Source organism: Lonchura striata, chromosome 19, assembly GCF_046129695.1.
Source record: "Lonchura striata isolate bLonStr1 chromosome 19, bLonStr1.mat, whole genome shotgun sequence".
Classification (NCBI taxonomy): domain Eukaryota; kingdom Metazoa; phylum Chordata; class Aves; order Passeriformes; family Estrildidae; genus Lonchura; species Lonchura striata.
Genome location: NC_134621.1, coordinates 11,165,869 through 11,189,654, shown reverse-complemented (window position 1 = coordinate 11,189,654; position 23,786 = coordinate 11,165,869). Strand labels below are relative to the sequence as shown.

Genomic DNA, 23,786 nt, shown 5'->3' with positions numbered 1-23,786 from the left:
CCTCTACCACTGTCTGTGCATCCCTAAGTGGTGGACACCCACCCAGAACAGCTCCCACCTGTACTGGGCAGACTGGAGGGGGAGGCTGGAGGAGGTGCTGAGCAGTTTCTGTGCTGCAAACAAATGAAGCACGTTCCCAGGCTCTGCAGAGGGCTTAGGGGGATGTCAAGCAGCATCAGCACTGACCTGTGAACAAAGCGCATTCTTGTGGATCTTCTTGTAAATAAGAGCTGGGCAGATGAAACAAATGAGGCTTCCCATGGTTGCACCTGTCAGGCCCAGGACTGTTTCCACTGGGGAAGAAGAGGAAAAGTCAGCAAAGGTCTTTTCCAGGAGTGCCAGAGCAGCAGCACGGGACAGCTGCCAGAGCCCCTGGGCAGGATGGGGTGTGAGTCTGGTCACCCCAGCCAGGAAAACAAATAACAGAGACCAGAGAAAGCAGCCAGTCCTCGTTCCCAGCTCCTCACTCACCATTCGGGATCATGATGCCTCCGACCATGGTTCCAAACACAACAGCCAGCGTCAGGGCTTTGAACCGGAGCGGGGGCATGTAGCCCCCGGCAGCGAAGGTGCCGTCCTTCTGCTGGGAGGGCAGGAATGGAGGGGGAGAGTTTAGCTCCAGTATCACAGTGCCCAGACCCCCCTTGATTCCCTCAGCAATTCTCCCTGCAGCTCCAGCCCATCCCAACTGCAATCCCCTCAGCTGTGCCCCAGTCCCAGGCACGGACTCGGAGAACAGCCCAAGGCCAAGGGCAAGAGGAAGGAGCTCAGGGTGCAGGAGGAGTGAGAGGTCACAGGGGACTGTGCTAGGGAGAGGTGTTCCCCAACAGCTCTGGAAGCAGGGCCATTCCCACTGCTTTCCACCACAGGAGCAGCCCCTCTGACTGGGAAACACCCCAGGGAAACTGCAGGGGAGGATGGGTGCTGCTGGAGGAATTCCAGAGGCCCTCTGCTTCCCATCCCACCTCCCGAGTGGGAGGTGTGGAAGGCAGAGGCCCCAGAGTGCCCTGCAGACCCGGCAGGTCCCAGCTGCACACACTGGGGAGGAAGGCAAAGCGACACCTTCAGAGCCCAGCCAGCCACAAGCTGAGCCCAGGCGAGATCCAAAGTGCTCCCAAGTGTTTCCAGCGCTTCCTCCTCTGCACCCGCTGCCTCTCACCGACCGCCTGCCCCCATCCTCAGGCCCTCCCAACGTGAGAAAAGAGCAGGGGGCTTCTCACAGGCAGAAGTGGCAGGATTTAGAGCTATAAATTGCTCAAGTTTTATTTCCTGCCTAAGAGGTTTCTATTTATGCGGATACACAAAGGCCTCAGAACATTCCCACAATCTCTCACTGTTATTTGCTGAATCCCATCGGCGCGCTTCGTGCGCACAATGCACAGAGGAGAACACGCCACTGCCACAAGGGACTCACAGTCTCCAGCAGACAGACCAGCTTCAGTCACAAAGGCTGGCTGAGGAGCTGGCCCTGGGAAAGGTGGAACGTGTGGGAGAGGGCTGGATCCCACATCCCACTGCCTGCCCCCGCAGTGGGCCGGCACCGCAGCCCGGGAGGTGCTGGAGGAAGGGGACATCCAAACCCAGAGAGGAAAGGGCTGCTCCAGGGCTGCTGACAAAAGTGCTGGGTGAGAATAATGGAGCAGGAATGAGTAGGCACACGAGGAAGCAAGAAGAAATGGGGCTGGGCTGGGCTCCGAGGCTGGGAACAGGAGCTTGAGCTCAATGAGTTGGCCAGCAAAAGGACAGCAGCTGGAGCAGCAGGAAATGAGGAGGATCTGCTGCTTCCAAAGCACATTTCTCCCTTTTTTCTGAGAGGAAGAAACCACCTCGGCTTTGAGCTGTGTAACATGTCCGTGCCAGAGCTGGAATCCCGAGCGGATCAGGCAGCAGCAGCCACAGGACATGAGCTTTACACTGGGAACTCCAGTCCTTTGGCCCATGGAATTCCTCTGCAGAGCGGCCATGAACCTCCAAGTGCCAGGAATTAACCACTGAGCAGAGCAGGATTTACAGATGGCCACAGGTCCCTGCTGCACTGTCACCACACCCTGGGCACTGAGGATTTTATGGGAGCTGAGGCTTTGTCCCTTGGGATAGCGAGTACCTGACACATGCCACTAACACCAGAGTCTCAGGGTGCCAAGGCAGGTTTGGGGCCCAGTCAGAAACCAGAGTCACAAAAACCCTTCAAAAATCAAGCTTCACACGGAGGTAGCCCTGGGATCTTACCTGCTGCTCAAAGAGCAGGGTGTTCAGTGCCTGTCTGCAGGGCAGGATCATCATGGGGAACCCCACTGCCACCGACATCATGAATCCCACTCGGATCATCTCCGTCACCACGTTGGAAGGGAAGTTCATCAGGACGTTCCCAGCAATGGCCTCGGTGTAACTCACGTAGCCAAAGAAGCCCACCTGGGGAGGGGAGCGGGGTTGGACTCCCAGCACTTCACATCTGCTCCTCACAGAGGGGGCAGGATGGTGACCTCCCGTTGGAGCAGCCAAGTGAGAACGTGAGGTCACTTCCATGGGCACCCCAAAACTTGGGACAGGTCGTTAATCAAGAGTGGGAACTGCCTAAAAGCAAGATTCTCATCAAATCCAAGGGGTTTTCCTAGAGGACACACTTTGCTTGCTGCCAGGCCCATGGACTGTCCCTCTCCAACAGAGGGGCTGTCACAATTCCTTGTGGCAGCCTGGCTCACGGACCAAGGCTCTCCTTAGGAATTATTAACCCAGTTTTATTTAACTGCTGCCTTATGAGGCATAACTTCCTTCAAAATAGGCTGGAAAAAGCTCTCCCAAACTCTGGGCAGCAGCCCCTGCTCGAGGCTGGGCCCAGCAAGAGCTGGGCCTCACTCTGCCTCCATCCAAGGAAACATGCCACTCTGAAAACCTGGATTCTCCCAATGCCCCCTGTGCTCTTGGGCTCATCACCTCCCACCTAACTCTGCTTTCAGCACGACGACTTATCTGTCAGAATAAATACAGATAAGCAGAAAGCAGCCCCAGCTGTAGATAAAGCCTCATCCCTGTGGCCCCTCCAGATTTCTGGCAAGGGAAGAGAAGGGGGAAGTTCCTACCATGATGTAAAAGGTGGTGACCACGTTTAGGGAAGAAGCAAATATGGAGCTCATGATTTTGACAGACGGCTCATCCAAGCTGTCGTAAGTAGGCAAGACCTGACTGTAAAAAGGGTAAAATATTTAAGGAAACCTGCAGGAAACAGGAGAAAACCCCCAATCCCAGCCCATTCTCTGCCTCAGCCCAGCAGCAACGAATCCCTGACACCTTCCCCCTCTGGAGCATAAACACCTGCTGCTATTCCACAATTTATACTGCTAATGCCAAGAGATTTCAGAACACTCATAACTTTTAAGTGTTGCAAAAATATTCCTGCTCTCCCCACCCCACCACGTGGAGCGAAACGTGTGATGTAAACACTCGGGTTCAGAAAGGGTTGCAAAATGAATGACCGTTTGTTCCCGGGGCCACGGGTGGCTCCGGGCCAGCCCCAGCGCCAGAGATTATTGTTCTTGGAGCTCTCCGTGCTGATAATTAAAGCAACACAGTGTTTACAGAGGAAAAGCGGGAAGAAGGTTGGAGCATCCCACTGTCTGAAGGAAAATTAAACAAACAAACCCCAGCGCAGAGCCTGTCCTACTTCAGCTCGCTTCACAGAAAGCCAGAAGTGCCAATTCCCTGGGATTTGGGGTATTTACAGCCTTGGAAAGCGTGGGGAATGTTCTTTTTGACATCAGGTGCATATTTTAGCAACTCATTAACCTCTTGTGACTTTAATTCTAGCAGCTACATCCTGGAACTCTCGGGAGAAGGGAGGGGGCCTGGAGGGAGATGGGAAGGGGTATCCCCAGCTCCAGTGGGCACCAAGCCATTCCCAGGAAGTGTGTCAGGCTGAGGCCCAGCAGAAATATCCTTAACCCTTAATCCCTGAACATCAAAGCAGGCCGAGCACGTTGCCTCTGGGGCTGGAGGTACCAGCAGGGAGCAAGGGCTTCCCTGGGAGTCTCCATTTGGGATTTCTCCCTGGGAGTGAGGAGATTGGCTTCCCTAGGAATCTCTCCATTTGGGATTTCTCCCTGGGAGAAAGGAGACTGGCTTCCCTAGGAATCTCTCCATTTGCAATTTCTCCCTGGGAGAAGGAGACTGGCTTCCCAAAGTCCCTCCACTTGGGATTCCTCCCTGAAAAAAGGAAGCTGGCTTTCCTGGGAGACTGGCTTCCCTAGATATCTCTCCCTTGGGGATTTCTCCCTGGGAGTCAGGAGACTGGTTTCCCAAAGTCCCCCCATTTAGGATTCCTCCCTGGAGAAAGGAGATTGGCTTCTCTGGGAATCTCTCCATTTGGGATTCCTCCCTGTCTTCTCCACAGCCACCTCCAGCTCCATTCTGGCCTTCAGCCTCCGAGGGAAGGGTCCAGGCTAACATTCAGGCTTGGGAAGGAAAAAAGAGGGAAACAGGGAGGCTCTACAGTGTGTGGGATGGTTAAAAAGGTGATTCAAAGGTTACCAAAATTCAATCTACCCAGCTGAGACTATATAGATAAACTATGCATAAAGAGAACAGAATATATAGAGGGTGGGTAAAGAGAGAAAGAGAGAATACACAGATGAAAAGAAATTTTAAAAAACATAAATATTGCCTGGGCTAGGGACAGTGTATTTTCCTGATGTTTGGAAAAAACACACAGTTTAAGATTGGGTTTGCCACAAAAGCACTGCCATGGAGCCTATATTTAGGCACACACACAGGTCCAGACCAAACCATTTCCCAACTCCCAGGAAAATTGTTCTGGGTACTTCATGGCTTCTATAAGGCAAACCAATAAAAGGGATTTGTTAACAAGGTAAAGCTGCAAGAGAACACAATTCCCTTTGCCAGTTATAATGGAGGCATTAAACAGCAAGCCTGGAGTGTGCCGGGGTAGGATCTGAGCTGCCAAGAGAGCCAGTAAGTGGGAAATGATGATTTGGATCTTGGAGTGGGTGTAAACACAGCAGTCTGAGCAAATTTTATCTGTCACATTCATTTACTGCTGGCACGAGACCTGTTTGCTGGAACTACACGGGGGAAGCCCAGCTCTGCCAGGCTTCCAGAGGAGGATGGTCCTTCCAGAGCAGGCCAGCCTTCCCTGTCCAGGGCTGGATTTACACTGGTTAGAGCTGTCATGGCTCTGGCCAGGCACGTAGCACTCACGTGCTGTCCTTGTGCAGCAGGGAATGCTGCTGGAAACCTGGACAGCCTGGCCTGCCCTCACCTTCTCCCACCTGTGTGCAAAACCAGGGAACTGGACAGGTGGAAATAGCCTGGTCTGCTCTCACCTCTTTCCGTGTGCCACTACACCCAGGGAACTGGAAATGCAGGAACACCCCTCCAAAGCTAACAACTGTGTGATCTTTGCAGTGTTCTCCAGGAAATCTGGGGAAGCAGAGCAGCCCCCAGCATTCAGCACTCAGGGGGTCACACAGTGGGGTGGCACAGCCTTCCTGGTGCTCCAGCATTCCCTTCAAGAACCAGGGGAATTTCATCCCTCCTGCAGCTGCACCAGAAGCTCCCGAGGAGCTGTTTGGCTCCAGTGGTCTCATGTTGCTCCATTACAAGAGTTCCCAGGTGAAATGGAATAACAAAAGGGTCTGGGTAACAAAAGGGTCACGACTGAATAAGAGCCTGAACTTCATCGAGCTGTAAAGTACTCTGATGAAAACAAGCTACCAAAGCAGATGGTATCTATCCCTTGCAGATCCTCCTGACCCTGTGCCCTCACACAAACTCACTGCAGGAACAGCTGCCAGGGCTGGGAATGGCAGGTACTTACGACTGACAGGCAAAAGACATTCCGAAGATGGGGATGCAGCGGAAAATGCCCTCCCAGCGCATGTAACTCACTCGCTGCAGCCACTGCCCGCTGAAGAGCCCGTGATTGAAGGAGGACACCACAACCTGCAGCCAGGAGAGACAGCCTGGGTGAGCAGCCAGCCCCAAACAGCTCCAGGGCAGCAGCAATGCCAGGCTGGGATAACAGGCAGCGTGTGACAGCTGTGCAGGGAGTAGGCTGAGCTGCCACCACAGCCCCATCCCAATCCCCCTGCTCCATGTCCCACCCACACAGCTCCCAGGGCCACCAAGGATCCCAGAGAGTATTTCAAGGGATCTATGACATTCCCCCCTTGTTTGATGCCATCAGACATCACAGCACACACAGTTTCCACCGACACATTAACTGTGCGAATTATTGTTCAAAGCAAACCCTTTTGCACTTTTTAAAATGTGTTTTTTAAGACGTGTTTTTCAATCCAAACAGGAAGCACTGCTGGCCTTAGAGAATCCTGTTCAGCAGAGAGAGACAAAGGGTCCTAAAACAGGATCCCACCTGCTGCTCCAGGGCCATTTAACACCACCAGCTCACCAAAGAGAAGGAAAAACTTTATGGAAAGAGGGAGGAGCCGAGGCCAGGGAGCTCCCTTGCCATGGACACAAGAACTGGCAGGAGTTGGGTTGCACAGGAAGCAGAAGGTAAATATGTCTGAATGTCTGTTTATAATATCCTTGGATGGGGTTTCTAATCCCCAGAGACGTTTCAGTGCAGCCAGCTCTTGTGAATGTTGTGGTTTCTTAAAGGCACAGCTCCTAGGAGGCTGCACACCTCCCTGAGGAGGCAGCTCCGAGGTGTGACCCTGCACAGCCTACTAGAAAAGTTACATGGAAAGAATTCCCACACCTCCCTTTCCTTCCAGTCCTGAAATTTGGGTGAGACAGGGCTGGGGCTCTAGGAGGGAATCACAAGAGCACCTGGGAGGTGAAACTCATCAACAAAAAACCAAGAGGAAGTAGGAAAGCGGGATGCCTGGTGCCCATACCCACCACAAACATGAAGACGCTGTAGAAGATGAGAGCCATGGCACTGAAGGACTGGATGGAGGCCATCATGTTCCTCTGGAGGCTCAGGGGAAGGACAATGCACAGGGAGACTGCGAAGAGCAGGACAATGCGGAACGGGCCCGACACCTGCAGAAGAGACCTGCATCAACACCTGGAGCAGGGAGGATACCAACACACCCCCCCAGGCAGCCAACCCGGGCATGGCTCATCTTTCCAGAGTGAAAGGCAACTTTAAACAGGGCAATTCTGTGTCTGGAGGTGCTTGAAGAGGCTGCAAGCTCGGCGCTCTGCGGGCTCTGTCTGTGCTGAGCTCAGACAGTCACTGGGTGCCACTGTTGCTCTGCAGTGTATGACAGGTCCGAGCTGGAAGAATTTGGGGGGTGGCTGGGGGGGTTAAATGCTAATCCAGCACAAGCTATTTAGGTATTTTCATGCAATTAAATAAAACCTAAATTTACTTGGGAAGATGAGAAATTGAAAGTGTTGAAAACTCCAATCCAGAAAATTAATCAAAGCCTCATACTGGTATTTATTATAGCAGAACACTCTGGAATGCTTGGAAATATTTAATACCTAATTTGGCTGCAGCCTCAACGCATCTTTTTTAACTTCACAGTCCCTTAATCTGAGCTTAGGAGCATCAGGCAGCACAGATAACACTCTACCAAAAATCCTTTTGCTTCCCTGCACGGCCCTCGTGCCGGCTCCTCAGAGCACCTCTTGCCTCGGAGCATCCTGAGCCAGCAGCAGGCTCATCACACGGCTGAGGAGGCAGGAACACTGAGACTTTGCCCACAAAACCGGCCAGGGACAGGACAAAAATCCCTCCTGAACTACAGGGAGGAGAGCTCAGGCAGAGGAACTGCCTGTCACTACCCACTGGGGCAGAATTAAGGCAGGAAGCATTATCTCTCCCGGGAATTTGCTCCAGAATTAATAAGGGAACAAGTTAAAAAGAATTCCTTTGATGGAAATGCCTTATTGGAGTTTTACACAGCTGATTGTTTGCCATATGTCTGAGCTTCCCAGACTTCCCAGAGCCGAGGCTCCGTGCACGAGGATCTCCCCGTGAGGGGACCCCACAAAGCCCCCCTGGGACCCCAGGGAGTGCTGAGCACACCCCAGGGCAGGAGCTCTGCTGTAGCCAGGGGACACAGGGCTCAGGGCAAGGTCTGGGAGCACTGCAGGAGTGATTTATTCACCTGGAATCCGAGCATCTGGGCAAAGAAGTTGGAGCCCAAATCGCCGATGACGACGTAGAAAGCGATGCAAGTGCCCAGCATCAGCCCAATCATGCTGCAAACACAAACAGGGACGGGTTAGGAGGGCCACACTCCCATCCTCAGTGCTGGGAAGAGCAGGGCAGCCCTTCTGCACCTCATGCCAATAAAACAGCCACCAAAGAACCTCCATCCACACCAAACACCCGGAGACGCAGCTCTGCCCACAACCCATGAAGGAGTTTAACTCCTGTTGGGAGCCACGGGGAAAAAACCAAGGAAAACTAATCTTGGAGATGACAAGAACTCCTTGAACTCCTGGAAAAATTCAAAAGAAATCAGCACGAGGCTCTCAGAGCCCCACACCCACAGCAGGACGCTGCCATGAGAGTCTCAATATCCAGTGGGCTCTCCAATGTCTCTCCACATAATGGACCACACTTTAATGAAAAGATTGTCCATGAACTGCTTCTCCTCCCACTCCTGGACCACTTTCCTTCCCAGTTCCAATTATAGAACATCCCTGTGGCAATTACAGCCTCTGCTTGCATGGACAAGTAACATCTGAGGAATATTCTGTGTATTTTTAGTGCTGAGCATAAGTTTGCAGCTGGGAGGAGCAAAGGAGCTGGCACCACTGCCGGCCCTGGGCTCAACGTGCCTGGAAAAGAATCCCTGCTGGAAAAAGCAGGGCTGTGAGGACTGTGCCATCACCTGACATCTGCACTGGGGTCATGGGAGGAAGCAGAGATGGAGGCAGGATTCCCCCTCAAGGCATCTCGCAGGGAAGGGAGCACAGAGGGCAGGAGCAGAGCAGATCCCAGGATGCAAGGAAGCAAACACTCCCTCCCACTAACTCAACAGCAGGGATGTCACCCCTGGAAAGCTGCCACGAGTGACACGGCTGTGATTTCACAGCAGAGCAGCAGGGGAGCTCATCCCCACCTTCTGTGCTCCCAGTGCCTGGGAGGGATGGAGGTGACACCTGGGAGCTGTGCTCAGGGCATCTTACCCAGCCTCCTGTGGAATTCCAGGAGGCAGCACAGGAAGGAAGGAGAGCACAGCAAGGCTCAGAAAGGTTCTCGCCACAGACACCCAAACTGTTCACACTTTGAATCAGCAGCAGATTTACCTTGTTTCCACCAACATTTTTCCTGCTTTTCCATAGGCATGAAATGCTGGCAAAAAAGGGAAAAAAGAGTGGAAGTCAGTCAAAGAAAGGTCCAGAACAGGGCAAGATATTAGTTCACAATTAGACACCAACAGTGACACAGGGCAGTGCAGAAGGAACCCACCACTGGTATTTTGGGGCCATTTTCCTCACCCTCCCACTTTCTTTTTCAGCCTTTCCCTTTGGAAACTGAAAACCACATAAGACGGGAGCAGGGATGAGGGAAAGCCAGCAAGCAGGTTCTTTTTTTTCTGTTTAAAACCAGAAGTGGTGTGAAGCAGCAGCCACACATGGCAGCCATTAAAGGCAATGGGAGAGAAAATATTCCTGTACAAGATTGTGTGTGGCGAAAGTTAAAGTGGTGCAGAATTCCAATCCAAGTCCCCTTTTTATTTTTATCTTCCCCCTCGAACTGGGCTGCCCGACACGGCTGGCTGGGAGAGCTGAGCTGGTGCCCAGAACGTTCAATCCCATTCCCAGAATACCCAGTCCTCCCAACCCACACCAAAGGGCTGCTGCCAAGGCTTTGCTTTCCCCCTTTCCATCCTGGGGTTGGAGCAGAAAATGCTCAATAGTCCTCAAATCACTGGGTTTTCTCTTAAAAAGACAATGCCAAGAAAACTTTACTTCTATTTTTAGCTCTTACTGGGCAGAACAGGAATGGGGAGCTCTGGTGCCAAACCCAGACCACAGTGCTCAAATCTGCCAGTGAGGTCCAGCATGACCCCACCACCCTGGAGTCCCCTCTGCCTTCCCTCAAGGCACAGCCCAACACTCCCAGCGGCCACCAGAAAACAAACTCAAATCCTTTCTGGAAGCTTCTTCTGCTATTTTAAACATTAGCTTCAACTCTTGATTTCCTTGGACTCTTACTCGAGCTAAAAATTCAGGAAACGAGATGTTCTCCCACAGAATGAGCAAAAGGCATGGCAGGGACCCACAGCCCGGAGCAGGGATGTGGGGGAGCACCCAAAATAGCTGCTGGATCAGTGACAGGGCACTGGGACAGCCGCCACCAGGCACTGTGCCCAGGCACGGGGAGCGGCCGCTCCACTCCGGCCTCCTCTGGGAATTCACAACCATGAGGGAAAAGGCAACAGCTCTGAGGGGGTCAGGCCCACAGACGAAGGGTCTGGGAGGAGAAAGAGGAGCCAGAAAGAGGAAAACATCCTCCTGGAGATGGGTCAGTAACAGGCTGAGCTCAGGGTGGGGGGGAATGGAGGAATGGTGCTGCCTTTCCTCCCAGAGCACATTCCAGCCTCTGGATACCGACACAGCCCTGGGTGATGCTGGAACCAGCCCATCTCCCCGGCTGTTTGGAATTGATGCTGAATGAGAAAAAGCCTCAAAACATTGTGGGCAGGTGTCCCCACCTGGGGACAACGGAAAAATGGGATTCTTTATCTTCTCCAGAAGGTAATGACTGTAAAATAAATGGTATAATCAAATCCTTGGAATGGGATCAACTGGGCAGAGCTTGCTCAGTACCTGGAGAAGCCTTTCAAACCCAGTGTGGTTCCTGGGACAGCGCTTCAGCCCCTTGTCCTGCAGGGCTGAGCTGCCCCTGAGGAACCGCCCAGCACAGCCCCAGCACATCCCGAGTGCTGCTGGAAGGGGAGGGATTAGCTCCTCTCCTGGTTAAAACCCATCAGGGAACTGCCTCCTGCTTCCCTCCTCAGCCACACATCTCCCTGCAGCCGCTGCCCTTCCCGCCGTGCTGCGGAGGCAGCGCCAGCCCCGGCCCGGGCCAGGCTTTGTGCCGGAGCCGCGGCTGCCCGAGTTCCTCCGGAAGGCTCTGCCCGCCTGCAGGGAATGCGCACAGCTTTCCTCCTGCCAAAGCCTCCCAGGAGCGCCCGCAGTTGTCCCCGGGCCCAGGCTGTGGGGACAAAGGCGGCTGTGTGGAGCTGCCCGGCCTCGCAGCATTGGGATGCGGCGCGGGAGCGTGTGGCACCTCTCCCAGGGCACCGGGAGCGGGCACGGCGCTGCTGCCAGCCCCCTGCCAGGAGGAAGCTGGGAAGCATCACTGGCCCTCTCTGTACTCCAGCCCCTCAGCTCCCGGGAGGGCAGAGGATCCCTCCTTCCCGGGACACGCTCCAAGGTGGAGGGGACTCTCTGTCCTCCGGGAAGCAGCACACAAAGGAGTTTTGTGAGGGGCAGGGAGCAGTGGCACCGGCAGCTGGGCTGGGGGCTCCCCCTTCCCCCTGGCACCAAAACAACCTCCCAGACCACAGAGCTTGTCCATCCTTTCTGTTCCTAGCAGAGACAAGGCAGCAGGAGCCAGGATGTGCTTCCTGGGAGCAGCACCTTGGACGCTCTGAGGGAGGAGCAAACCCATCCGTCAGCAGCTGGCGGGAGCCCTTGTGCCAGGGCAGTGCCAAGCAGCTCCCTCCTGCCACAGAAAAGTAAGGCAGAGGGAGGAAAAGGAGGCTTTTCCCACTGCTCCATATGCCAATGGCAAGGACTGGAACCCAAACACCTCCTGCTCCCCAGGGCAGTCAGAATCCCAAGAGAAGCCTTGAGCAGAGGCGAATCCCGGCGCCAGCATTGAGCTCTGAGGTTTTTGGCTCTGCCAAAACCCACCCAGGGATCTCCAGATGTTTTTATTTTCTCAGCCCACTGGAACCTCGCTCTGTTTCCTCTCAGCTGAGCCATACAGGAGCTCCCAGCTCAGATCCAGGCAGCCCAGCTCCGTGCCAGGCTGGCAGGACCTGCTGTCCCGGCAGCGCTGGGTGGGGAACTCGTGCCCAGACCCATAATTAATTCATCCCAGCCCCACAATTGATCCCAGATGGCTCCCGGGAGCTGGGGTTTGGATCATCTCCTCCCCTGCCCCGCGGAGTCAAAACAACTCAGCGCCCATTAACAGGGCTGTGGGAGCAGGATCCACCCCAGCACCGCCCCGGGCCAGAGGCAAACTGGGCACTGCAGCAAGGAAACATTTGTTGTTCCAACAACACCTCGGAGGAAATGCAAATGGGGAGGCCAAGGAAGGCCAGGGCGCTGTCAGAAGAGCAGGAGGGCCGGGGAGCAGCCCCGGAGCTGGGTCTCACCGAGGCCGGGGTAGGTCCTGCGCTTGCTGAGGTTGGCCGACTTCACCAGGAACATGCAGGACTGGTGAGTCATCCACGAGCAGAAGATCAGCAGCACGGCTCCCAGGAGGATCCCACACTGCAGAGCACAGCAGGAGACGGGGGGTCAGCCCCCCACCACAGCCCAGCCACCCTCCCCCAGCACCCTCAGCTCCTTCCCGTGTTCCAGCCACGCTTTTCCCTCTTTCAGGAAGTTCTGTCCCCTTCCAGCAGCTCCACATCACTCTCTCCACGGCTCAAGGACACGTGGAACACACACCTGCTTCTCACAGCTCCCAGCTGCACCAGTCCAATCCCTGAGCAGCCAACTGGGAGCAGGATTCCCATCCTGGCTCATCCCTGCAGGGAGCACAGACAGACCCCGAGGTGCCACCTCTGCTGCAAACTTATTTACCAACAGCCAGATGGCATCACGCACTCCTCAGCCAGACCCTGCCCCGCTGCCTTCCCCGTGTGCAGGGCTGGCAACCACGGGCACCCAGCAGGTGCCTTGGCACAGCCCCAGATGCCAGGGAGAGGTGCAGGGGCACAGCTGAGTTTGGAAAAGCTTCTGAGTTCTGTTTATCATATTTAATGATAATTTAATTTATCCCTTCTCCTTACAAGACAGGCAGAAGTCGTCAGAGAGACCACAGGGCAGGGAAAAACCCCGAGTTTGGAGCACGAGTTTTGAGTTGGGGACTCCACGGCTGGGAAAAAAAGCAGGGTTTGGAACACGAGATGCCCGGTCTGGGTCTGAAGCGATTCCTTTGCTGAGTTTCCTCTCCGACCAGGGACCCACCCCCAGATTCGGGCCGGAATTCGGCCCGGCCGCGGTGGAGCTCGCAGGGGCTTCAGGCTGCAAAGGGCACGCCCCAGCCCGGGGGACGCCGGCAGCACCCCGCTGGGACCCGGCGGGCGGCCCTCACCTGTCGGAAGCAGAAGGGCACGGTGAGCACGCTCACCCCCACGATGCTGTTCACCACGTTCATGATCAGGCCCCAGTTGGAACCCGCCGCCGCCGCCGCCATGGCCCGCGGCGGAGGACCCGGTTTGTGGCCCCACGGCCGGCTCGGAGCGCCCGGTGCCCCCGGTCTCCCTCAGCCGGCCGTGCCCGCCATGGCCCCACCGGGCACGCCCCGACCCGGCACCGGCCACAGCGGCACTTCCGGCTTCCGCCGCCGCCGCAGGAAGTGACGCGTGCGCGCGGGGCCGCTCCGGCCACCGCTCCGGCCCGGACTCGATGGTGCCGGAGGACAAAGGGGTCCCGTGGCGGGGGGCGCCCCCGGGGGGCTGAGCAGGGCCGGGGGGCGGCGGGAGCGCACCGGGACACGCATCCAGCGGAGCCGTGTGCGGAACGGCACGGAGATGCTCGTGCCGCTGCCTCTTCACGCGTGTGTGCACATGACTCGAGGGAGCCCATTCCCCCCGGCATCCCCATCCACCCCGGAGCCATCCCCAGCTCCGTGCCCCCCGCATCCCGCGGGATAAGGGAAAAAGAAGGAAAGACGTGGGGGGGCTCTGGATGGGTCCCCCGAGGGCAGGCGTGGCGGCAGCTCCGAGCGGCACTCGCCAAGGGCACGGAACGGAACGCGGCGCTCGTATAATTTGCAGCAATTGCGATGGGAAACCGCAGGAATTCGCTCTACAAAAGGTTTGCAGGGAGGTGAACAGGCGGCCTAATTCCCTCCAGGTGCGCCGTGGCATCGGTAGCTCCGGCTGCTTTTCCTGGCTCCTGTGCCGGGGCGGTGGCTGTGTCCGTGTGTGTCCTCGGGCTGGGATGAAGGATCCCCTCAGGAATGTGGTCAGGAAAAGGGCTCTGGTGGCTTCTCGGTGTCCGAGTGGGAGCCAGGGGCTTGGGAAATGTGCAGAGCCAGCCAGGAGTCGTCGCGGCACGGGATGAGGACACCAAGGGAGCTGCCCCTGCTCTGCCACCCTCCTGTGCCACAGCCCCGGGGCTCGTCCGTGCCCATCTCCAGGGTTTGCCTGCAGCTCCTCAGGTTCCATCAGCTGCTCAGCAGCTCTGAACATCCCAAATTCTGCCTCCGGCAGGAGCCGCACTCGTCCCAGCAGCGCCAGGGCGGTTTCCCATCACCTCAGCACCTGCCGAGAGCAAGGAGAATTCTCTGGAAATCTCCAACCACTCCGAACAGCCGGGCAGCACCAGGGCCCCCGACCCTGCTCCGCCGGCAGGGGACACCGGGAGCCGGCCGAGGGCCCTGAGCGGTTTGGGAGCCAGCGGCAGCGTTCCCACGGCAGGATCCACCGGGAATCCCCGGTGGCTCAGAGCCCTCCCCAGTCCTGCCCCGTGGCCCAGATTCCTCCCGCCGGATCTGGAGCCACGGAGAACAACCAGCCTCGGAGGATGGCAGAGCCACAGTGACTGTAATTAGAAATGGGGGCTCGGGGCTGGCTGAGCCCGCGGGGATTCTGTGCTGCTGCAGGGAAGTACAAATCGCTCGGGATGTCCAGGGGCCGCTGCTGGGTCCGATGCTGCTCCGCAGGGATGTGCACACGTGTGCTGGCACACGCTGAGCTGAGCCAGATTCCCAGCTCCCACGGGTGACGCTGTCCCAGGAAAACAGCTGGGTCCATCTCTGCTCCCACCCACCCCACTCGTGTTCAGGAATTCACCTCAGTGGCAGCTCCGTGGCCAGGGGGCTCTCATGAACCTCCCATGGCATGGGGATGCTCTTCCCTGGAGCCATGGGAGCATCCCTACCCTCCCTTCTTGGGGGACACGGCGCAGGGTCCACGGGGAATGGGGAGGAATGGGAACCCCCTCTCCAGACCTGGGGCAAGCCCACCCACACCCCACCCCGCACCCAGGGCCACCCTGCTCCTCATGTCTGGTTCCAGTGACAGATGCCTGGCAGATCCCCGGAACCACCCGTCAGGGATTGAAAAACATAAATTAAAACAAATTGCAGTTTTATATTGCAAATAAGGGCAGTTTGATGGCAGTTTATTGCGGAACAACCATTAATGAAGTGCAGTTTCAGGCACCTTAATTGCTCAGGGACCAAAGTTCAGTCCATATCACCAGCACGGGCTGGGAGCTGCCACATGTCCCGCGAGGGCCTGGCAGGTTGGGAACGGGATCGGGAATGAATTTATGGGCACGATGAGGAGGATGGAGGCAAGGGGCCAAACCCATCTTGGGGGGTTAAAGCAGCGTAGGACAAACAGCACAGCCCGTGCTGGAGGGAGGTGAGAGCCCGTGGTGTCCCCGCCATGGTGTCACCCAGTGCCAGCCGTGGGGCACCGCAGTGGGTACTCACCATGGGACAGATTTTGGGATGGGGGTCCCCAAGCATTTGGGACGCTGGTGCTGCCCCAGGGGCTGGGCAGGAGCGATGCAGAGCCAAGGGCGTGGGGAGCGCCGGGAAGCCCCCTTCGCTCCCCAGAACAAAGCACGCGTGGGTGTGTGCAAGGCACAGAGGGGCGTGCAGGTGGACACAGCACCGGGGGTACAAGCACGGGGGATGCACGCGCAGCCACGCACACTCAGGACACGATCGCGCCCGCCCCACGCCAGCCCCGGCACCGTCACACTCGCGCTCCCCACCTGTACGTACCCCCGCCCAGCACAGGCACCGAGCTGTACCGAGCCGTTCCGAGCCACAGGGTGCCTTACCGGGCCTTACCGGGCCGTACGGAGCCTCACCGGGCCTTACCGGGCCGCGCGGCTCCGGTGCGGTGCCCCGCGCGCGCCCATTCATTCCCCCACCCGCGCCGTGGGAACGAGCCGCGCGCGCCGCGGGCGGGAAGCGCAGCCCCGCTGGCCCCGCCCCTCCCTGCGCGCATGAATGGGCGGGCCCCGCCCAGCTCCATATTGGGGCATCCGGCGCCGCTCTGCAGGCGGGGTTTGCCTGGTTCGCCCCGCCCCTTCGCCCCGCCAATCAGAGCGGCGCGCCGGGCCCCCCACCGGGCTCCGGCCTTTGTTTGTGAAGGGCTCCGGGGCCAATGGGAGCGCGGGACGGGGGGCGCTGGGCCAATGGGAGCGCGGGATGGGGGGCGCTGGGCCAATGGGCGCGCGGGGGGGGCACGGGGCGGAGCGCGGGGCACGGCCCGGCCCGGCCACGTGCGCGCGGAGCCGGCTCCGCGGGGAGCGGGGACCGCGAGGGGACCGGGGGGACCCCAGCACGGCCGAGCGGGGCCCCGTGCCACCGGGCTGTGTCCCCAGCGGGCGCCCCGTCCCCGCAGTGCCAAGGACGCGTGCCTGTCCGTACGCTATCAGTGCCGGATCCCGATGCCACCGACGGCTCGGCATCTTCGTGCTCCGGTAGACCCCAGGGGATCACGGTGGAGCGGCCCCAGCGCCGGCTGCTAACCTCGAGAGCTGTTCGGGGTGTGTGGTGGGTCGGGGCGGGCCCTGACAGCCAGAGGTGGCAGCAGGGTTATTTCGGAGTTGGCTGCCTGTGGCCCCACTCGCCCGTTATTGCCGGGACTGAGGTGGCGGTCATCGTCCTGGGGGCTCTGGGCAGCAAATCCCAGCTGCTGCAGCCCCCATGCAGACGGAGCTGCAGCACACAGGAAACCCAAGGCTGGGAGAGAGCCACGTGTACATCTGTGCACTGGGACGGGGCTGTGCCCAGCACAGAGGGCACTGCACCGGGCAGGAGCCTCCCACGGGGTCCCGGAAAGGACCACCGGGAAATCCCATCCTGTGCTTGGGTTGTGCCTGGGATCTGCTGTTCCCTCCTTGGCTGTCAGAAATTCCCAACCGGCCCCAGCGCCAGGCCAGCCCCATGCCCGTGCCATGGCAAAGCCGGGCGCTGCCAGCCCAGCGGCAGGAGGACGAGCTCTGCTGGAAAGGTGAAGGTCACGGTCGTTTCCTCCGTCACAGGCAGCTCCCAGCTCCATGTTTGTCCGTCCCGTCCCTCCAGTGCTCCAGGACACCAGCACGGCGCAGCTCAGTGTCACACCGCCCATGGGCTGACACCCCCGACCGCTCCTCATCCCCCTCCCCGCCTCTCCCATCCCCAGCGCACGGCCCTGGCTCCATCCCCCAGCCGGCCAGGCCTGCCTGCGGCGCTGCCAAACCACGGCAGCGCACCGAGCACCGGGCACGGGCACAGCCCCGGTGTCGCCCGATGGCCGGGACAGCGGCCAGCCCGGCCGGGCCCCGCCGCGCTCGCCGGCGGGCGGGGAAGCACCGGTGCATCTCCCGGGGCCCGGGGAGAGAACAAAGGAGGGCAGCTGCAGCGGAGGGAGCGGCGCTGCCGGATGCGCTGCAGCGCGGCTAATCCGCCCCGGCACGGCCCCCGGAGCACCGGCAGCCCCGGCCGGGGAGCGGCCGCTCGGCCCGAGGCGTGAGGGCCGTGCGGGGTGGGGAGGGGGCTCATCCCGGCTCCCCACGCCGCCCCATCCCGGGCTCCGCGCGCCGTGCCCCCCGTTCCATCCCGCCCCGCGGCCGCGCTCACCCCGGCTAATGCCGCGCCATAAAGGAACCGACTTACATTAACGACTTTTGTCACCAAAGTCATTAACATAATAGGGCTTCCACATCAAAATTGAATATTAATGCTCCGCCGGCTGCGGAGGGAGGCGGATAATTGCTCTAATACATTTTCCAGTCGGATTTTCGCATCGCGGCAGCAATTGCATTAGCAAACCCGATTATTCCCACGGCCGGTACAATGGGGTGGTTAATGGGAGTTAAGTTCCTGCCTTTTTCCTCGGACCCCCGAGCGGCCGCGGCTCCGCGCCCCGCACTGTCCCCAGCCGCGGGGGGCGCGGGCAGGGCACGCGGTCCCCGAGCTGCGGGCGGAGGGGACAGCGCTGCGGAGCCGCCGCGTCCCTCCGCGCCCGCAAACACGACCCTTGGACGCAGACGGCCTTGAGACGCGCCGGGAATGCCGTGGCCAGCTGGAAAAGCGCCTGTGCCCGGAGCCGTGCTGCGCCGTTCCGTTCCGAGCCACGGGGAGCCCTGGGATGAGCCGCGGAGGACAGCAGAGGGGACAGGGACAAGCCCGAGGGTCGCACCACAGCGGCGCTGGGGATCCAGGGAGAGCCAGGGGTTCCCAGCTCCCGGGCCGGGAGTGTCAGGGGATCCTCCAGCCTCCTTTCCCTTCCGAGGGGGCTCAGCCGCTCCAGGGAGGATAAAGCACAGGAAAACAGCTGAGAAGGGGAAAAATTGCCAGGGTTGCAGCCCCTTCGCTGCACCCCCAAACATGTCCCCTGTGCAGGGACAGGCCGTGCCCTCTGCCACCACACCCTGCCCTCGGGGTCCCCTCTTGCCCTCCAAGGGGGACACAGTGCTCAGGGGGCTCTGTGGTGGCCCAGCCCCAGCTGAGGGGGGGACAGGCACCGTGAGAGCAGCAGCAGCAGCAGTGGACAAAGGCAGCTGCAGGGCTGGGGGGTGGATGTGGGGGGATCCTCATTAAATTGACTTTAATTGTGCTCATTTGGCCTCACTTCGTTGATCAGCCTCACACAGCAGTTATCCCCCCAGGGTGGGGGGCTGCCCACAGGGTTCAGACACCCACAGCGGGGGTCGGGGGCTGCCCAGAGGGAATGTACCCACAGGAGGGGCTCTGCCCACGGTGGGGGGGTCTGCCCACAGGGATGCCAACTGACGAGGAGCAGCCTGCCCAGGGAGGGGGGTTGCCCACAGCAGGGGCTTGCCCAGGTTTGATGTTTACCCATTGGGGATCTGCCAACTGTGCCCAGGGACACAACCCTGGTGCTCCACAACCCCTGGACTCAACCCCTTCCCACGTGGCACCAGGGCTTCCCCTGGCCCCTTCCCACTCCCGCCGGCGCCACTGCGGGAAGGAAGAGCCTGAGACCCACTTTTTGTGAGGTTTTTTTGGTTCTCTTTTTCAGTCAGGAAGCTCTTGCCCAGCACTCCCAGACCAACCGGTGGCTGCACACCGTACCCGGACACCGGGGGCTGCACCGCGCTCCCGTTTGGCACCAATTCCACACGCTGGGATAATCCATAACGGGGCCCTTTCCCGGCCTTCCCCACGCGGACAGGGACCCAAGGGCAGCCGTGGGGGAGGATGTGGAGGCTGGGTGTGCGGTGCCTCCGCGCTGCCGGTGCCATCCCGTGTCCTTCCGTGTCCCTTGGCGTGTCTCCCCGGGCACGGCTCCGTGCCGCAGCCGCACCAGCGCCCGTGCCAGGCTGTGCCCCGCGGTGCGGCCGCCTGTTCCCGGCTGTCCTTGTCCGTCTGTCCCCGTGCCGTGTCCGTGCGTCCCGGCGTGTGCAGCTGTGTCCACGCGGTGCCGGAGGGTCCCTGCGGCCCCCGGCCGCTCCCCGCTAACTCGATTGTCCCGCGTAATGAATCGCCCGCCGTAATCTAATCGCGGTTACGAGCCATCGGGATTTATTTCAGCATTTTCAATCAATTACACCCTTTTATTGTAGAAAAGGAAAAAAAAAAAAAACAAAACAACAATCCCAAACACTGCAGTGCCCCGACAGGAATCCCGGCGGCAGCCGCTGCCAGGCCTCTGCTGCCGGTAGCCCCCGGTGCTGCTCCCGCTCCCGTTCCTACTGTGTGGTCCCTGGTATCGTTCAGGCTCCCCTCGGCCTGAGCAGCCCCCCCACATCACACAGCCCCTCAGCTGGCTCTGGCCCCTCCCTGCATTGAGCACAGCCCCCCAACACTGCACAACTCCACACATTGCTCTGCATGGCCCCCCAACACTGCAGAGCCCCACACATTGCTCTGCATGGCCCCCCAACACTGCAGAACCCCGCACACTGCTCTGCATGGCCCCCCAACACTGCAGAACCCCGCACACTGCTCTGCATGGCCCCCCAACACTGCAGAACCCCGCACACTGCTCTGCATGGCCCCCCAACACTGCAAACATTGCTCTGCATGGCCCCCCGAACATTGCACAGGCCCCCAAAAATGCAGAACCCCACACACTGCTCTACATGGCCCCTCAACACTGCAGAGCCCCACACATTGCTCTGCATACCCCCCCACATCGCGCAGCCCCACACATTGCTCTGTATGACTCCCTCCACTGCACAGCCCCCCAACATTGCACAACCCCCCAGCATTTCACTGCACATCCCCCAACATTACATCCCCACCTCACCGGGCCCCCAACCACTCCAAGCGCCCCACTGCACTCCCCAACACTGCACACCCCCCCTTCCTCCCTACATGGCCCCCCATGTTGTCCCGCTCACACCGCACAGCCCCCCCACATCACACGTCCCGCAGCATCGCACAGAGCCCATTATTGTCCCTCCCACACTCCGCAGCCCGCAGTTACCCCCTTGTTGCCCACTCCCTTCGGCCGCACGCCCCCCAGCACTTCTCTCCGTGCCCGGCGTGCCCCGGCAGTCCCGGAGCGGCGGCGCTGCCCGCGGCCCGGCGGTCGGAGCGGCGGCGCTGCCCGTGCCCGGGCCCGGCGGTCGGAGCGGCGGCGCTGCCCGTGCCCGTGCCCGTGCCCGGCGGTCGGAGCGGCGGCGCTGCCCGTGCCCGGCGGCCGGAGCGGCGGCGCTGCCCGTGCCCGGGCCCGGCGGCCGGAGCGGCGGCGCTGCCCGTGCCCGGGCCCGGCGGCCGGAGCGGCGGCGCTGCCCGTGCCCGGCGGTCGGAGCGGCGGCGCTGCCCGTGCCCGGGCCCGGCGGTCGGAGCGGCGGCGCTGCCCGTGCCCGTGCCCGGCCCCGGCGGCCGGAGCGGCGGCGCTGCCCGTGCCCGGGCCCGGCGGCCGGAGCGGCGGCGCTCCCCGCTCCCCGCCCGCCGCTCTTTGATCCCGCTCGCTCGGCCCGGGCCGCTCCGGGGTGTGCGCGGGGGGGCCTGGAAACCGCCCCCGCCGCGCGTGTCCCCCCCCGCCCCCCTTCGAGGGGGCGCCTTGAAACCGCCCGCGGCTCCGGCCAATCAGCGCCTTGTTTACACTGCGTGATTGACAGCGCGCTGGCGCACCGCCAGCCAATCGCGGCGCGGGGGGGGCCCGCGCGCTGCGGCGGGGGGCGCGCAGCGATGCAATTCCCCCCCCACCCCTCCGCCCCGAGCGCGCACTGCGCCTGCGCGCCGCTCCCTCCTCCCCATTCATCCGCCGGGCTTGAATTAGGCGCCGCCGTTCCGCGCCGCTCGCCGCGCGCCGATTGGCGGGAGCGCCGGCGGCCCGCCGGCCAATCGGGAGCGGCGCTCTCTTGACGCGCGGCGCGCGCGCCGGAGGAAGAATGGAGCCGGGGGGAGGGCGGGGGTGGGGGATCAATGGCCGGCGGGGCGCGAGCGCCGCGCGGCGGCCAATCAGCGAGGGGGCGCGCGCGCGGGGCACGCGCTCATTAGCATGCGGGGCGCGCCCGCCCCGGCGGAGAACGCGCGGCGTGAGCGGGAGGCGCGGCGGGGTCCCCCCACCCCCCCCCGCCTTTTCCCACCCCCCCTTCCCTCCCCCCCCACCCCCCCCAACCACACACCCCCGGTTCCCTTTGCTGCAGGAGCAGCCGGTGCATGGGCAGTGCACGGGCACCGGCAGGAGCACGCTGCGCACCCCCGCCACGGGACCGCACTCGCCCCGCGCGCGGAACGCCCCTCCGGTAAGTAACTGCGATCCGCGGGTGGGTTTTTTTTGTTGTTGTTGTTGTTGTTGTTGTTTGGGGGTTATTTTAATTTCTGGCGCTCCGGGGTTATTGTTTTTGTTGGTTTTTTGTTTTGTTGTTTTTTTTTTTTTTACGCCTTAACAATTTTTTTTGGCGTTATTTATTTTGGTTTTTGGGCGTTAATTTTTTTTTTTAATTGCGTTTTCGGCATTATTTTTATTTGTGTTTTGGGCATTATGTTTTTTTTTTTCTTTGCCTACTTGGATTTATTGCGTTTTAAATTTTTGTGCCGCTAATTATTTTGCATTTTTTTCAATTTATTTTTTGCAGATTTCCTTTTTTTTTTTTTGCGCGCTTTTACCTTATTATTTATCTTTTCGCTTTATTTGTTTGCTCCTAAATATTTATTTGCATCTTTCCGGCATCAAAATTTTTTCTACGTTCATCTTTTTCGTACAAAAATATTTTTTTCTCTTAATCTTTTTCCCCCGAAATATTTTCCCCTGTATTTCTTTCCACCAAAATATTTTTCCCTTCATCTTTTCCCATTAAAAGATATTTTCCCTTTCATCTATATAGTAAAACATTTTCCCCTTAAAACTCTTCTCTTCAAAACGCTTCGCCTTAAAATTTTGTTCATTAAAATTTTGTGCGTGAAAACATTTGTTCATTAAATCATTTGCTCATCAAACGCTGCTTCATTAAACCGTTTGCGCCTTCAAACATTTTCGCATCGAGCCCTTTTTGTCTTCATTTTTTTGCTTTAAATATTTTTCCCTTTCAATTATATCCCATTAATTTTTTCGCTTTACATTTTTTTTTAATCTCAAATTAAAAAAAAAAAAAAAGGCAAAACATCCTTTTTCACATATTTTGCTCAGCTTTATTTAAAGGAAATACACATTTTGTTCCCGGCCCGTGTTCCTTCCCCCGGGGCTCGCCCCGGCGCTCCCCCCGGTCCCCGCGGTCCCGGCCGGGCCCCCCGCGCCCCCGGCCGCGCTCGCCGCCCCGCGCCCCTTTGTTCGCCGCCGCCCGGCCCGTGCCCGGCTCCCCCCGCCGGATCGGGCCCCCCGGCCCCGGCGCTGCCAGAACAATGACCCGGCGGGCGGGAGCCGCGGCCGGGCACCGGCAGAGACCGGGAACCGCGGCCGGGAGACCGGGGAAATACCGGGAAACCGGGGCAGGGCGCCGGGGACGGACTGGAGAACCGGGGCGAGGAGGGTCGGGACAGCGGGTGATATCGGGGAAGCGGGGCTGGGGGAACCGGGCTGGAGGGAAGACGGGGAAACACCGAGGAACCGGGGCGAGGGAAGGAAGGAAACCGGGGAACCGCGGCGAGGGAGGCGCTGAGCACCGGGGAGACAACGGGAAGCGGGGAAGTCGAGGGCGAGCGGGGCCGAGCCCCAGGGAGATACGGTCGGTGAACCGGGAGTGATAAAAGAACCGAGCGCCGGGAAACCGGAACCCGAGCAGCGGCCAGAAAGGGTCGGAGCGGCGGGAACCGGGCCCGGGCTCCGGGCAACCGGGATTGGGAACCGGGAGCACTGGATAGCGGGGGAGCTGCGCTCCGGGAGCACCGGGAACATGGAGCGGGGGGGGCTGTGCGCTGAGGAAACTGGGGATCGTGAACTGGGAGTACTGGGAAAAGGGGAGGCCGTGCTCCGGGGACGGCAGAGAGCAGCGGCCGTGCGCCGGTGGTACCAGGGAACGCGGGGCCCTGCGAACGGCGGAGAAAGCGGGCTGTGTACCGGGGAAACGAGGAGCGGAGTGCTGGGCCGCGGGGGCTCTGGGGTGCAGCGATGGCCGTGCTCCCACCCTGGCCGTGCTCTCACTCTCTCCTTTCTCTCCCCGTGCCAGGAGCGGAGGATGAACCGACAGCCCCGGCGCGGAGCGCGGCACGACGCCCGCCGAGCCGGCCC

General features: G+C 59.7%; 1 protein-coding gene across 2 annotated transcripts in view; it reads right to left on the bottom strand.

Annotated features, from left to right (window-relative positions):
* Positions 1 to 13,498, bottom strand: part of SLC38A10 (solute carrier family 38 member 10) — a 30,644-nt gene extending 17,146 nt beyond the window's left edge. The window contains exons 1-10 of one of the 2 annotated variants that reach the window (XM_021534169.3): positions 13,283 to 13,498; positions 12,336 to 12,453; positions 9,247 to 9,292; positions 8,097 to 8,190; positions 6,877 to 7,020; positions 5,831 to 5,955; positions 3,081 to 3,183; positions 2,230 to 2,412; positions 472 to 583; positions 187 to 293 (exon numbers count right to left, since the gene is read on the bottom strand). In XM_021534169.3, the coding sequence (XP_021389844.2) occupies positions 187 to 293; positions 472 to 583; positions 2,230 to 2,412; positions 3,081 to 3,183; positions 5,831 to 5,955; positions 6,877 to 7,020; positions 8,097 to 8,190; positions 9,247 to 9,292; positions 12,336 to 12,453; positions 13,283 to 13,384 (1,134 nt within the window). In that variant the 5' untranslated portion in view covers positions 13,385 to 13,498. The remainder of the gene's footprint in view (positions 1 to 186; positions 294 to 471; positions 584 to 2,229; positions 2,413 to 3,080; positions 3,184 to 5,830; positions 5,956 to 6,876; positions 7,021 to 8,096; positions 8,191 to 9,246; positions 9,293 to 12,335; positions 12,454 to 13,282) is intronic. The other variant, XM_077787404.1, reaches the window with a different exon arrangement.
* Positions 13,499 to 23,786: the final 10,288 nt, after the last annotated feature.